The sequence below is a fragment of the Zootoca vivipara genome, chromosome 2, assembly GCF_963506605.1.
Source record: "Zootoca vivipara chromosome 2, rZooViv1.1, whole genome shotgun sequence".
Classification (NCBI taxonomy): domain Eukaryota; kingdom Metazoa; phylum Chordata; class Lepidosauria; order Squamata; family Lacertidae; genus Zootoca; species Zootoca vivipara.
Window position 1 is genome coordinate 106,765,694 of NC_083277.1, and position 14,905 is coordinate 106,780,598.

The 14,905-nt window shown below is 44.0% G+C and overlaps 1 protein-coding gene across 1 annotated transcript; it reads left to right on the forward strand.

Moving 5' to 3' along the window:
* Positions 1-3,659: 3,659 nt before the first annotated feature.
* On the forward strand, positions 3,660-13,749 carry COIL (coilin). Its single transcript, XM_035103839.2, has 7 exons — positions 3,660-3,938; positions 6,327-7,503; positions 8,534-8,620; positions 9,670-9,717; positions 11,460-11,529; positions 12,119-12,207; positions 13,658-13,749. The coding sequence occupies exons 1-7, from the start codon at positions 3,673-3,675 to the stop codon at positions 13,745-13,747; spliced, it is 1,827 nt and encodes a 608-aa protein (XP_034959730.2). The 5' UTR covers positions 3,660-3,672; the 3' UTR covers positions 13,748-13,749.
* Positions 13,750-14,905: the final 1,156 nt, after the last annotated feature.

The window sequence follows — 14,905 nt, forward strand, 5'->3', positions numbered from 1 at the left end:
GCGTGGCTGACGCAGCTGGTTTTTGCCTAATCCGTTTCGCTCCTTTGCTCTCTGTTTTTCTTTTTGTATAGTTTTCATTAAGTTCTTCAGTTTTACATTTTAGAATATTCATTTAAACCACCTTAAAATTAGCAGTGACTTCCCTTCTTTTCTTTCCATGGTTCATTTTCCATGCCCTAAATCCCTGCATGTTTTACATAAACTAAACCATTTGGTACATAGCTGTCAAGTTTTCCCTTTTCTCACGAGGAAGCCTATTCAGCATAAGGGAATTCCCCTTAAAAAGGGGGATAACTTGACAGCTATGATTTGGTATTCCATTGTTACATCCATCAAAACATATTTACACAGTTGAATTTATCTTAATGCTGCCAAAGTTTTCAAGTGCACACAATTTTAACCCGTATATTCAGTAAACATTTCCCAATCTCCTTTAAACGTATGTTCCTCTTGTTCTCTTATTCTTTATGTTAAGTCTGCAAGCTGTGCATATTCCATCAGTTTTAAGTCGACATTCTTCTTTAGTTGGGACCTCACTCATTTCCCATTTTTGGGCTAACAAAAACAGGCCGCAGTAGTAGCATACATAAATAGTCTTTTTTGAATTTCCATCTGGATTATCCCCAACTAAAAGGACTGTGGGTTCCACTGTGGGTTTTATGGGAAAGTACTTTTAATCCCCCCCTGGAAAGCTGTCTGTGGACAAACGCCGGCTCCCTCGGTCTGAAAGCAAGATGAGCGCCACAACCCTATAGTCGGGGATGAGCACTCTAGACATAGCACTTATCCCAGAAAATTCAAATGTGCCTCTAATTTTCTTATTTTCTTTTTTAAGTGTTGTTTGAGAAAAGAAGGCCCATATCTCTGCCTACAATTAAGGAGTTCTGTTTGCACGTTTTCTACATGCCATAAACTCCTGTTTTCTAAACATGCTGCAGATAGTCCGTACAAGGATCTAGCTGTCTCTTATGTTCCTTTTTTTCTTTCAATGCTTTTGTGATATGGTGGGCTAGCACGTTCCTTGCGTAGATGCTGGTCTTGGCATGCCGGCATTAGCATTATTTAAATCCATTAATTCTTAGGGTTTGCACATTTTAACCTGCCCCTGTGCCTTTAACAGCAGCTTGCTGTGTGTCGACATTAGGGGGGGGGAAGGCTATGCTTAACCTGTTAATTTCTCTTTGCAACTGCTGTTGTTAAACATGCAGGAATTAACCAGGGTTTCTCCCCCCCCTCCCCCCGGTCAGCTGACAACCAAAGGCATTGCCATAAATCCTTTTGAAGAAATTATTGTTATTATTATTTTATTATTTTTACCCAGCCCATGTGCTCTGAGCAAACAGCAGCAGTTACTGTGCAAAGCTGTTCCAGTAAAACTTGGCATGAAAACCAAAACTATTTAAAAGCTCTGGGAGAGCTCTTTGGTTAATTCCAAAAGGAACTGGATTGCATCCTTACAATGCAAAACCTATAACGCTGCTTCTCTATCCCAGACCAACACACAACAACAACAACAACACCATATAATATAAAGTGCAATCCAGCTGCTTCAGCCGCTTTTCAGAGAAACCAGGAGACAATCTTCAAGCCTGGATGGAGAATAATGTGATTATTTGCTCCTGCAAACTGCATAAATTATGCAAACAGACTGGGAAATGCAATAGATGAACTTCACTTGAACCGTGAAGGGTCTGTAGCTACTCTTATAATACTTGCTGCTCTGGCTTGCTTTCCGTTTCTTGCTTGATATTCCTGAGAACTAAACTACCTGTTTAGGAAGCTTTTAATATTTAATAGATTATTATATTTTAATACTTCTGTTGGAAGCCGCCCAGAGTGGCTGGGGAAACCCAGACAGATGGGCGGGGTAGAAATAATAAATTATTATTAATGTTATTATTATTATTACCTTTGCTGCAACCAGTTATGGAGAACTTTGGTGTGTCCTAGTTTTGAATCATGAACGTTGCGACTAATTGGTTTTATTGGATTAGTTTTGGATCATTATTGGATGATCAAAACGAGGTCTTCAGTTTACTATTCCATTTAGCATTCCACTTATAAGTTGGTTTCTTACGTGGCAAAGCCATGAAACCCTGGGACAGGCATCCCCAAACTTCGGCCCTCCAGATGTTTTGGACTACAATCCCCATCTTCCCTGACCACTGGTCCTGCTAGCTAGGGAACATGGGAGTTGTAGGCCAAAACATCTGGAGGGCCGCAGTTTGGGGGCGCCTGCCCTGGGATATTGGGGTGAAAATTGGTATACACATTCAGGGCACTGTTCTATGTTTTAGGTTGGACTAGCAGCTCTTGCCCTTCAACCCATTTTCAAATGCAAATACAACATAATGGGATATGAACCCAGAAACATCGGAGCAAAAGTCGCAGTGAATATTCAGGCCTGTATTCTGCATTTCAAGGACAAAGGTGAACTTCAGCTCAACCCCTTGCACTCCTTTTCAGGAAAGATGATGCCAGACACAACACAATGCAACATCTGTCTTGTAGGGGTGTTTTTCTTTTGTCTTTAAAGGGAAAATCCCTAAAAATAGGTTTTGCTTCCTAAACTAGCTTCTTTCTCTTTGGTGATCACTCGTAGCCGAGTAAGATTGTCTTCCATGAGCACGGTCTTAACAGTGACTCCGTAAGTGACTGTGGAGGCCAGTTCTGGATCCACACGTCCTTCCACAATGGGGACATAGGTTTCCAGGCGGGAATTGATCACAGTGTGGATTTGCCAAGCGTACCCTCCTCTTAGCACGTTTCTCCCTTTCGTCCTGAGTTCGAGAGTCTTCAAAGCCCATGACACCTTTGGTAAAAGGTGTTCTCCAACTGGAGCGCTCGCAGCCTAGTGTTTCCCAGTTTTCAGTGTTTATACTTTTGTTTTTAATATTTGCTTTGAGAGTCTTTAAACCCTCCCACCAGATCTCAATGAAATAAACAACTACCTGACTTTTAGAAGACATCTGATGCCGTTTAGGGAAGTTTTAAATGTTTGATGTTTTATCGTGCTTTTAATATTCTGTTGGGAGCCACCCAGCCTGGCTGGGGAAACCTAAGGTAATCCTGTTCTCACAGCGGCCTGTTTAGGGCGGGGTATAAATATAAAAACTAATAATAATAATAATAATAATAATAATAATAATAATAATAATATTCTTCCAGTACACTGAAATCAATTCCCCTGCCTTCCCAAGTGAAATGCCAATTTTTTTCGGAGACGCTGTCCATGGAATCTTTCGACGATTTGGAGAGGCTGCAAGTTCGAAACGAGTACTGTCTGTATATCGTTGCACAACAAGCACGGCGTCGATTGCACGATCGCCGGATTTTACATTGTCATCCGCCTCGCACGACTCCCGCTCCTTCCCGATTGCGGTAACTCAGCCCAGCTTCCCAGCTGGGGAAAATCTTAATTATTATTTTTTTAATGTCCACCTCTTTCTCTCTCACGCATATATGTGAAAGTTTATGATTCCTATTATTTATTTAATTAATAAGACGCATGCTGCTTGCAAATTTTAAAAGCAATAAAGCATAATGTAAAATCAGAAAAAGAACGGCGTGCGCCGACAATAACTTTCCCCCTTTTGCGTCCCTCGCGGGGCGCCGTAGCAAAGGCTCCTCCCACCTCCCTTTCCCCGACCTCCCTCTCCCGCCCTTACCAAGATGGCGGCGGCCACCGGCGGCGGCGGTTGCGAGGCCCCCGTGCGCCTCCGGCTGCTCTTCGACTACCCCCCGCCGGGGTCGCCGGCCTGCGGGCTGTGCTGGCTGCTCCTGGAGCCCCGCCAGGTGCGCCTCGTCACCGACCTGAGCAGCCTCGTCCGGGACAAGTTCGGCTTCAGCCACCGCGCCAAGCTCAGCCTCTTCCTCGACGGGGCGCTGCTGCCGCCCACCGAGAGCGCGAGGATCGTGCGGGACAACGACTCTCTCCGGTGGGGCTGAGAGTGGGGCTCGGGGGGTGGGTGGGTGGGGGGAGAAAGAGGGCTGGGTAGGTGGGGGTGGGGTGGAAGTGAGAGTCGTCCTCGCGACCCCCCCCCCGCCCCACTTTGAACGAACCAGCAGGTGGCTTATGTTTAGGGGTTCCCCGCTTCTTTGTTCTGGCAAAATACAGGACGGGACAATTGGGGGTGGGGTGGGAGGACTCCCCCCCATCTGTAACTCAGGAGGTATTATTATTATTTTGTTTTATTTTATGATTGAGTTTATATACCGCTCTATACCCGGTGGTCTCAGGGTGGTTCACAGAAAAGATCATAACACGTACAGTACAGGTGAAACTCGGAAAATTAGAATATTGTCGAAAAGTGCATTTATTTCAGTAATGCAACTTAAAAGGTGAAACCAATATATGAGAGATCGACCAAAGGCCTGGTTTGAATGGAACGATAGTGGCAAAATACATTCCAAGGTATGAACTCCACTCCAGGTTATACTTGGCCGTTACAGATATCTTTTACACATACTGTACGCACTATTCCAGGCATGGCTAAACTTGGACCTCCAGAGGTTTTGGGACTACAACTCCCATCATCCCTAGCTAACAGGACCAGTGGTCAGGAATGATGGGAATTGTAGTCCCCAAACATCTGGAGGGCCAAGTCTGGCCATGACTGCACTATGCATACTGTTGCTAGCTAAAAGTTAATATTATTATTATTTCTTGAGTTTCTATACCACCAAATCCCCAGAGGTTGCAGGGCAGTTCATAGAAAAAAAAACACAACATATATAATCAGAATAAAATGAGCAACCGAATTTTTAAAACCCCCAGAAAAGAACCACATTTTAAAAGGGTATAGGATCTCAAACAGATGGACCAAAGGCCTGGTTAAAAAGGAACGTTTTTGACTGGCACATAAAGGTGTATAATGAAGGCACCAGGCGAACTTCCCTGGGGAGAGCATTCCATAGAGGGGAAGCCACTGCAGAGAAGGCCTCATTCTCATGTTGCCACCCTCCAGACCTCTCGAGGAGGAGGCACACGAAGGAGGCTCTCCATTCTTTGCTGGTTGCATCAAAGGCATGACAACAAACCTGATGTACCTTTGGGAGGCAGGAGGGACAAAGGGTGTCATTTGGCAACTGTAGTTTCCTATCCGACATGAGAATGCACCCAGGAAATGCCTGGCTTTCACCTGTAACCTGGTCCTGTGCGGAATTAGATGCAGATGCACTTAGGTCCGCTGAAGTAACGCTGCTGCCTTGCCTGGGAGTAAGCCCCATTTAGCTCAGTGGTGTTTACTTCCAAGTATGCATTAATAATAATAATAATTTATTACCTGCCCTTCCACATAAGGTCCTACTGTAACTCTTCATAAGATTGTGCCGTTTACTTGGCTGTAAGTTCCAGTGTACATAAATGTGCACACAGCTGCAGTCCAACTTGAAACCAAGATCTGTTCAACACAGTGGAACCAGAATGCCAAAAAAGTACATTGATTATGTGCACGTTTTTGCATTCTGGTCCTCTTCTGTTGAACGGATCCTGGTTTCAAGTTAGCTATTGGTGACATGCAGTTCACTGGCTTTCTTGTTCTTTAAGACTGCAGTCCTAAACGTGCTCCTTAGGGAATAATGGAGCAGTCCTAAACTCCTGGCAGGGTAGCAGGGGTATTGAAACCCTTGGTGTTCATGTTGCCTGGGACATAAGATAGGCCAGGCATCCCCAAACTTCGGCCCTCCAGATGTTTTGGACTACAATTCCCATCTTCCCCGACCACTGATTCTGTTAGCTAGGGATCATGGGAGTTGTAGGCCAAAACATCTGGAGGGCCGCAGTTTGGGGATGCCTGAGATAGGCAACTGTGGCAGCAGCAGGCTGGTACAGCAGAGAGACCTAGGCTCCCTTGTGCCCTTGGCAAGATGTATCAAGCAGAGGAGTCATCTAGGGAGTGTGTGGGCAGGCAGGCTCCTAACCACTCCGAGTCAGAGTGGAGAGGCTCAATTTTTGCACCCCCATCTTCTAGGTATGCCCCAGCCCCATTCTGCCATGTTTTGAGGCTACTGCTTGAAGGAATGGTGCTGGCATGCTGTTGTTGAGTGTAATAGGGCCATCTATGTAGAGATGTGCTTTTGGAAATCGCCCTCACCTCTGTAGCATGGCTCAAGGTTATGGTTGCTCACCATAATGCTATTTACTTTCACGGAAAATGTTTCCAGTGTGAAACACACACTGCAAACAGGTGGTTCTACTGAAATCCTTAAGGTTTCATTGCCAAGTGTAGGATTGAAGTTTGGCGCGAATGGATGTTTTTAGAGTAACAATGTAAAAACGATGCCATGATCATAACAGAACTTTCTCTTGTATGATATCCCGACAGAGTCAAATTGGAGGAGGTTATCGGGGAAGACGACGACGATAAAATTGCCAACGGTTTTGGTAACCAATCAAAAAAACAAAGGAAACGACGCCGGCAGAAGTTGGAAGTGAAAGATTCTGACAGCGAAGACGAAGGTCGCAGAAAAAGAAAGAAGGGCAAATGGAACTGTGAGCGTCTTTCTTGTCAGGAAGAGAGCGCTGCAAACATTCAGGACCCAAAGGCCCTTAAGAAAAGGAAAAACGTGATTGGCCGATCCTCTACCGCAGACAGTGGGAGCGATGATAGTACTTGCCATTCCAAGAAGCTTAAAAAGAAGGTTGACCAGGAAAAAGAGCAGGGGGCAGCGAGACATAAAAAGAAAAGGAGAAAAGAAAAAGCCATAGAAATAAATAACACTTCACAAAAGACCAACAAGACTTTTTCTTTGAGCCCCAGCCAAAAAAGTGCAGCGAAAACCCCAGCGGCACAGTCCGGCACAAAGAAATGTGAAACCTCAAGTGACTCTTCCACTTCATCAAGCGAGAGTGACCACAATATAGCAGATGCAAAACCAAAACACTCACATCAAACTAAGGTGGCATCACAGCACATAAACAAGCCACAACTGGCTTCTTCTGTGAAATCTGCTGGCAAAGTTGCCGCTAATCAGAGAGGCAGCAATCCTCCTAAGGCAGCGTGTAGTAAAAAAGCCAAGAGTCCGTCCTCAGATTCAGATTCAGATTCAGATTCTACTTCAGGGGAGCAGGAGGAGCAGAAAAGCAATAGCTTGAAAAGTAAGCAGCCATATAATAGCCCAGGAACTGCGAGAGGCCCAGCTTCAAGGAGCAAACCTAAAAGCTCCTCTTCAGAATCTGATAGCTCAGACTCGGAGGCTTGTACCGCTAAGAAACCCAAGACAAATTCTGCAGTCAGTCAGACGTTGGGAGGGAATGGCGGCAAACAGCTGCCAGCTGTCACTTGTGGACCAGAAATAAGTCCCAGCGACAGCAGAAGGGGTCGTGGCAGAGGAGAAAGCCCCTTTTGGAGAGGGCCTAGGGTTCGTGGGTGTCGTGGGATGATCAGGGGCCGGGGAAGAGGAAGGGGAGAGAATCCTAACTTCTTCCACAATTACAACGGTGAGCAGCAAAAGCAGCAACAGTTGCACGAAGTAGCAACAAACTCTTCAGTTATTATACAGGTGAGTCTGCTGGCGACTGCCTGCTTTTGTCTCCATGACACGTGATACACCGGTACTTCTCGATGGGACACTGTTTGATAACTCACAAAATTAAAAGAAACAACTGGTGTAAAGCAAAGCATGTAACTGTTAGTGTGATCGTGGTGACCCTGCCTACACCCTAAATTACGTACAAAATAATAACCCACAAATTGAGCAATGTGGGTGACGAAATCCAGTGCTGCCATTCTGCTTGCAGAAAGGGTTTAGCTTAAGAGAAAGGGAGATGGTTTTTCGCTGATTTTCTACTGCAGTCCCCTGGAAATCTGTTCCAGGGAGTTGAGGTGCTCTTCAGGGCAGCATGGAAGGAGGTGCTGGGGAAAGGGGGAATTGGAAAAAAGGGGGAAAATAAAATTATTATTATTATTATTATTATTATTATTATTATTATTATTATTATTATTATATTTCTTAACTACCCTTCACCATAAGTTCCCTGGTAAAGCAATTTAAAATCAGAAGAATAGAGTGGACCTAAAAACGTGGACCTAGGGTGTCAAAAACCAAGACAAAGAGGTATTTAGTATATGATGAAGGTAAAATCTATGGGAAGGGAATTCCACAGATATTGCCCTCTCCCAGATCTCCCCCCAAAACTTCTGAGGGCAGTGGCTTCCCCTCTGCTGATCTTAAGACCTGAAGGTTATAGAGAAAGAAAACATTTCCCAGAAGTTAGCAGACACTTCCATGGCCTCAGAAGACTTTCAGCAATTGGAATAGCAGCATTGGGTTTCACATTTTGTCGCCTGCAGAGGAAATATAGATACCTCTGAAACCTGACGAGCAGGACATGAAGGTGGTAGCTTTCCAGTCCTGGTTGTTCCCAGTATCTGGAACCCAGAGGTAGAGTGCATCTGCATGTGGAAGTTCTCTCACTGCCTCTATGGTTTTTCCTGCAATTTTTCCTGCCTTCTTTTGCCCTCTTTATGACATGAATGCTCTGTACTGGGTTTGATTGTGGGTGATAATGTATTTAATCATTGCTTCACAGAATCCACCAGAAGCTCCAAAGAAGGACTACAGCATATTGCCTCTGTTAGCTGCTCCTCCACAAGTAGGAGAGAAAATTGCCTTTAAGGTATGAAATCTCAAAACACTTTTGTTCCTCGCTTCTTACTTAAATAATTTTTATCCTGCTCTTCGGTCATCTTGCAAGCTGTATGAAGGGAGACACTAGTAACATTGGAGGAATTTGAGGGCTGGAGTCAAGACTTCTTATGAAGAGTGTGTTAGCATATTCTGTTGGGTGAGAGAGGCTAAGAAATACATACTTGTAGTGTTAGCGTAGTTCTGGCATGAAGTCTTTTAAGTCCTCAAGCATCTATTTTAGGTAGCTATGATTCCTGAAAGGTCATATCCTTGCCTATTTGCATATACAGTGGTACCTCGGTTTAAGAACAGTCCTGTTTACGAACAATTCGGTTTACGAACTCCGCAAAACCGGAAGTTGTGTCCCAGTTTGCAAACTTTACCTTGGTCTAAGAACGTAATCTCAATGGTGGAAGGTCACCGGCGGTGGGAGGCCTCATTAGGGAAAGCGCCTCAGTTTAAGAACGGTTTCAGTTTAAGAACGGACTTCTGGAACGGATTTAAGTTCGTAAACCGACGTACCACTGTATACTTAGATAAATTAATGCATCAATGTGTGTGTGGTTCCGCCCCCCCCCCAAAAAAACCAATTTAGATTTATATTGTTCTCTCACTTACATTTCCTGTGGTGACGATGATGATAAAAACAATATTATTTATATGCTGCCCATCTGACTGGGTTGCCCTAGCCTAGCCACTCTGGGCAGTTTCCAGCAAATTAAAACACCAAGCACTGATCATTTATCAGTGTTACTTTGGTTGCACATCCCTTGGTGTTAGCAAAGACCAAAGGGAGCATGGTTGGATTCAGGAGCCGACTGCTAAGATCTTTGGTTACTGACCATTTTCGTAAGACAGAATGGCTATAGGGACTTACAGTGCAATCCTAACCATGTCTCCTCAGAAGTAAATCCTTTTGCATTCATTGAGGCTTATTCCCAGGTAAGTGGAGTTCGGATTGCAGCCATAAATGGATGGCGTCATCTCTTGGGATTACCAGCTTGTCTCATGCTTACTGTTTTGATTTTCCTTTAACAGCTTTTGGAGCTAACTGAAAATTACACTCCTGAAGTATCTGATTATAAGGTATTGAGACTGACTACTGTTCATTGTGTTTTGATGGTATTTTTTTAACTAGATTGCATCTTGGCCTTTTAATATTGCCATTTCTCATTGCTTATTCTAATAATGGTTAAGAAAATGAGACACATCAGAAGGTTGCATAGTTCAAATTTGGATTCCCCAAGCTCTTAGAATCACAGAGTGGAAGGGAACAATCCCAAGAAAATCCACTACATAGCTGGGGGGGGGGGGAGAGAGAGAGAGAGAGAGAGAGAGAAATGTGTACTGCTAATTGCCAGTGGGGGAGCCTTCACCTCCCAGCTTGAGGTTCTATTTTGTGTGGCTTAATAAAAGAAATGAACATTCCACAAACTTTGTACAGTTGTACCTTGGTTTTCGAACAGCTTAATTCTCAAACATTTTGGCTCCCGGACGCTGCAAACCTGGAAGTGAGTGTTCCGGTTTGCGAACTATTTTTGGAAGCTGAATGTCTGGCAGGGCTTTCGTGGCTTCTGATTGGCTGCAGGAGCTTCCTGCAGCCAATCAGAAGCCGCGCTTTGGTTTCCAAAAGTTTTGGAAGTCGAACGGACTTCCGGAATGGATTCCGTTTGTCTTCCAAGGTACGACTGTATACATAGATTAAGAATTCACCAGTATGCAGGAAAGACTCCAGATTAATTGTTTCATTTATATATCACCTGTTCCTCCATGGAGCTCAACATTGCACATGGTTCTCCCCTCGCCATTTTATCCTTACAACAATCTTGTGAGGTAGGACAGTCTGGAAGACGGTGACTGTCCCAATGTCACCCAGGGAACTTCATGTCTTAGTGAGGATTCAAGCCCTGGTCTCCCAGGTCATAGGCCAACACTCTATAACCACTGTACCAAACAGTCTCATAGTGTATACCAGGGTTTCCCAAAGTTAGGTCTCCAGCTGTTTTTGGACTACAATTTACATCATCCCTGGCCACTGGTCCTGCGAGCTCAGGGTGATGGGAGTTGTAGTCCAAAAACAGCTGGTGACCCAGGGTGATGGGAGTTGTAGTCCAAAAACAGCTGGGGACCCAAGTTTGAGAAACCCTGGTGTATAGCAAGAAGCCTGTGCAGCTGGGTATTCACTTACTTAGAAGAAAGTAAAGGAGCGTTCTTAGCACCTGTTGGGGTGGGGAATGCTCTGGAATGACCCATTTTCTTGACGGGGAGCAGTTTCCTCCATAAGAGCAGTTTAGATTTTGAAGCTGCTTCTGTGCTTATCCTGGCTTCCGATTCAATGCTTGAGGGTGAACTTGTTAATTCACATATACACATGCTGCATTCCTTTGTGGAGATCCCTGCCTATGAAGGTTAAACCACCCAAGGTTAAAGGAGAAAAGTCAGGTTTTGCCCTTGCTACAGCAGTGTCTTTTAAGTGCAAATGTTGTTTTCCCCCATAGGAACAAATGGTACTAATTCACTGTACTGTATATGTGAAAGAGAAAGGCTATCAGGCATGGGCTAATGCTGCTGTATCTCTGCTGAGCCTGCTACTGAGAATCAAGCCTGCTCTTATCTTTAGCCCCGTCCGTGAGTTCTGTTCCTGGGTCACCCCTGAGTGTGACGGAACATTCAGAACTGACTTGTGTATATAATGGCATTCTAATGACTTGCGCCGATCTGTTGCAATTTGTACAGGATTTAAACTTGGGACAGGTGACATTTGTCCATTTACTCTTGACCTAGAATAAACACCGCTTTTCCTCCTTTGTTTTTCTTTTCTTTTCAAGGAAGGAAAAATTGTCAGTTGGAATCCTGCTAACAAACAGCTGGAACTTGAAATTCTTTCTTTCTCATCAGGTAAGAGATACGCAACTTTGGAGTTGAGTGTGAATATGGGTTGTATTCAAGCAAGTTCTACTTGGAGTAAACCCACCGAAATTAATGGATAGCTCAGTTGGTTAGCATGTAGTGCTGATAACGCCAAGGGTGGAGGTTCAATCCCCATATGATACAGCTGCACATTCCTGCATTGCGGGGGGTTGGACTAGATGATCCTTGGGGTCCCTTCCAACTCTACAATCCTATGATTCTATGACCCACGTTAGTCATGTTCATTCATTTCACAACTAATTCCTTTCACAACTAATATTGACTACAACCCAGTATATTTTCTCATATGAAAGGCAGCAACTTCTCTTTTAAAATTGACTTTTCTTTACTAATTGTACATCGTTCTGCTTTAACTGCATGTTACAGTGCGATTGTTTATGCATCAGAAATAAGTCCCACTGTGTTAAATGGGACTTACTCCCAGGAAAGTGGTTATAAGATTACAGCCACAATTATATAACCATCCTTGCAACTTCTAGCCACATTATCAAGTACCTCCAAACCTTTGTGCAAATGTTCTAATTGGATTTGTTGTGGTTTTTGTTTCTTCTTGAAGTTTCAAAAGAGCCAGGGAAGTTTGATCTGGTTTACCAGTCTGCAGATGGAGCTGAAAGAATAGAATATGCTGTGTCTCATGATAGCAAGGTATGGGGGTAGCACTTTCTTGAAATTAATTTAAAATTATTCCGATGACCTTTTATTTCTTACCATGTTCGTAGGGCACATTCCATTGTCTACTCAATTGCAGTGTCTCTCTGCATAGAGGATTCTCAACCCTTTTCACTGCAAGTTACTTGCCTTACACGACAGGCTAGAGGAGGGAGGAGAGGTGTCCCAGAATGTCCCCCCAACTGCCTGTAATATAGCATTTGTATGTGCCAAGGTGTGTTTGGAGGAGACATAAGAGAACAGACCTCTGTTGAGCCCTCCTGGAAGTCTCTGTGCTGGAGGGTTTTCATCCACATTGGAACTGTATTGTCCTTATAGTGTGTTAGAAGGGCAATATCCAAATAATTTGGGGCAATGTTCAACTAATTAGCCCTGTTCGTGCAAAGATTACCACTAGTGGAAGGAGACTTTTCTGTGCCCTCACCCAATCTGCTCTGGAAGGTTGGGGGAACTCTTGCAACATATTTAGGGGAGGAGAAGGGAAATCCTCGCGCTTACAGAACAATTGCATTTGTGCTGTGTTGAATGCAACCCTCATACCCAAATGAAATCAGTCCATTGGTTTCACTGGTTCTACTGTTGATTAAGACACTAAATATCACACTAAGACATAGCTGCCAAGTTATCCCTTTTTTTAAGGGATTTTCCCTTATGCTGAATAGGCTTCCTCGCGAGAAAAGGGAAAACTTGGCAGCTATGCACTAAGAAAATAATTGGTAACAATACAAATTCTTTGTCTAGTTCCCTATTTGAAATATTTATAGAAGTCTGCATTGTTTCAAATGTTGACAAATGAAATACTGCTTAAACAAAGCAAGTATACTTAAAAGTGCTGGCATTTTGTCTGCTGTTTTAACTTTGAGCATGCAATCATTTTGCCATTATTGCGATAGGAAGAAGCCTGGGTGACCTTTGGGATGAGATTGGAAGCTTTCGCTTTTTTATATATTAACTGCAGCTTTATGTGTCACTCAGCCCTGACAATCTGTCCCCCCCCCCGCCCCCCCGGAATTATTGTTTGCTTGAAACAAGGCAACTTCAGGCCAAGGTACACGAAGCTGCCTTGTTTCAATAAATCATAGAGATTAACCACAGGTTGATTGAAATAAGAAGTAAAGGGTTCTGATCTCCTGATGATCATACGCCCTGGGAAGTGGGAGGGAGCCTCAGGCTTGCTTACACTCATTCCTGCCATGTTTATCATGATGCCTGAATGCAGCCAGGGAGACAAACAGATTCAGCCTCGAAGCTATCAGACAGAGGTCTTGTTCAGCAATTTGTCTCTTGGGCAAGTGTGTGTTAAAATTGATTTCATTACACAAAATAGTTTAATCACGTTAAATTTATTTAAAAGGATTAATGCTGGTGAAATGGCGTGTATCTGATCTGTTCATGTTGAGTCTTACATGCATTTCCCCCCCTTTAGATAACTGAAAGTTGGGATGCATTGATTGAGCCCAGACTAATAGTCGACCCTCCGAATAACGAATCAGGCACTGGAAGTGGAAATCCCTAGGCTGTGAATTTACTTATCTGTAAATAGTCTGTGAAATGCTGTCCTTCTGTTTCTGAAGATAGTGTATGCATACTGCTGTTTCTTTTCTATAAAAAAATAAAGGATTTCAAAAACTGAAATGAGGTTTAAGAACAGTTTGTGCCATGGTTCAGGTGCTTGTTCTGAGATGTTTACATTAAGAGCTTGTGTTTTCATAGGGCTATGGGGGTCTATTTTCAATGGAGGAACTTGATCTGCTCCTTGCCCTCTCCATTAAAGCGAATAAAAAGGAGGTCAACATTTCATTGGGAGTCTCTCCCATGGGTCAAATAAAAGGGGGAGGAAACAACTTCTCCAAGATTAGGTAATAAGTTGTATTGTGAAAGCATGCAAAACATACCGTATTTTTCCATGTATAACACTAGGTTTTTTCCCTTTAAAATAATGTCCAAAATTTGGGGATGTCCTATACGTGAATAGATCTTCCCCCATTTTCTTAAATCAGAGTCCCCCCAAATTGGGGGCATCTTATAGACGGAAAAATACAGTACTTCCTGCAACCTAGCTGCCCAATTTGGGTGTGAAAGTTCGCAAATGGTCTGCAAGGGCTTCCTCATTCACAGAGGGGAAGGTTGGCTTTTAGCAAACTAAGGTATACATGCAGTAAAGGTAAAGGACGCAGGTGGCGCTGTGGTCTAAACCACCGAGCCTCTTGGGCTTGCGGATCCGCTTGGCAGTTTGAATCCCCGCGACAGAGTGAGCTCCCGTTGCTCTATCCCAGCTCCTGCCAACCTAGCAGTTCGAAAGCATACCAGTGCAAGTAGATAAATACTTCCCGCTGTGGCGGGAAGGTAAATGGCGTTTCCATGCACTCTGGCTTCCATTGCACCAGAAGCGGTTTAGTCATGCTGGGACATGACCCGGAAAGCTGTCTGTGGACAAACGCCGGATCCCTCGGCCTGAAAGCGAGATGAGTGCCGCAACCCTACAGTCGCCTTTGACTGGACTTCACCGCCCAGGGGTCCTTTACCTTTTTACCTTTTACATGCAGCAAAGTCCCGCACCGAACAAAATTCAGAAATGTGCTTTTCACATAGGTGTACCTTACAGAGATGGGAGGGAGGGAGGGCATTGTGAGTGTGGCTGCATACTTGACTCATTTTGGTAATGCATTTAGCG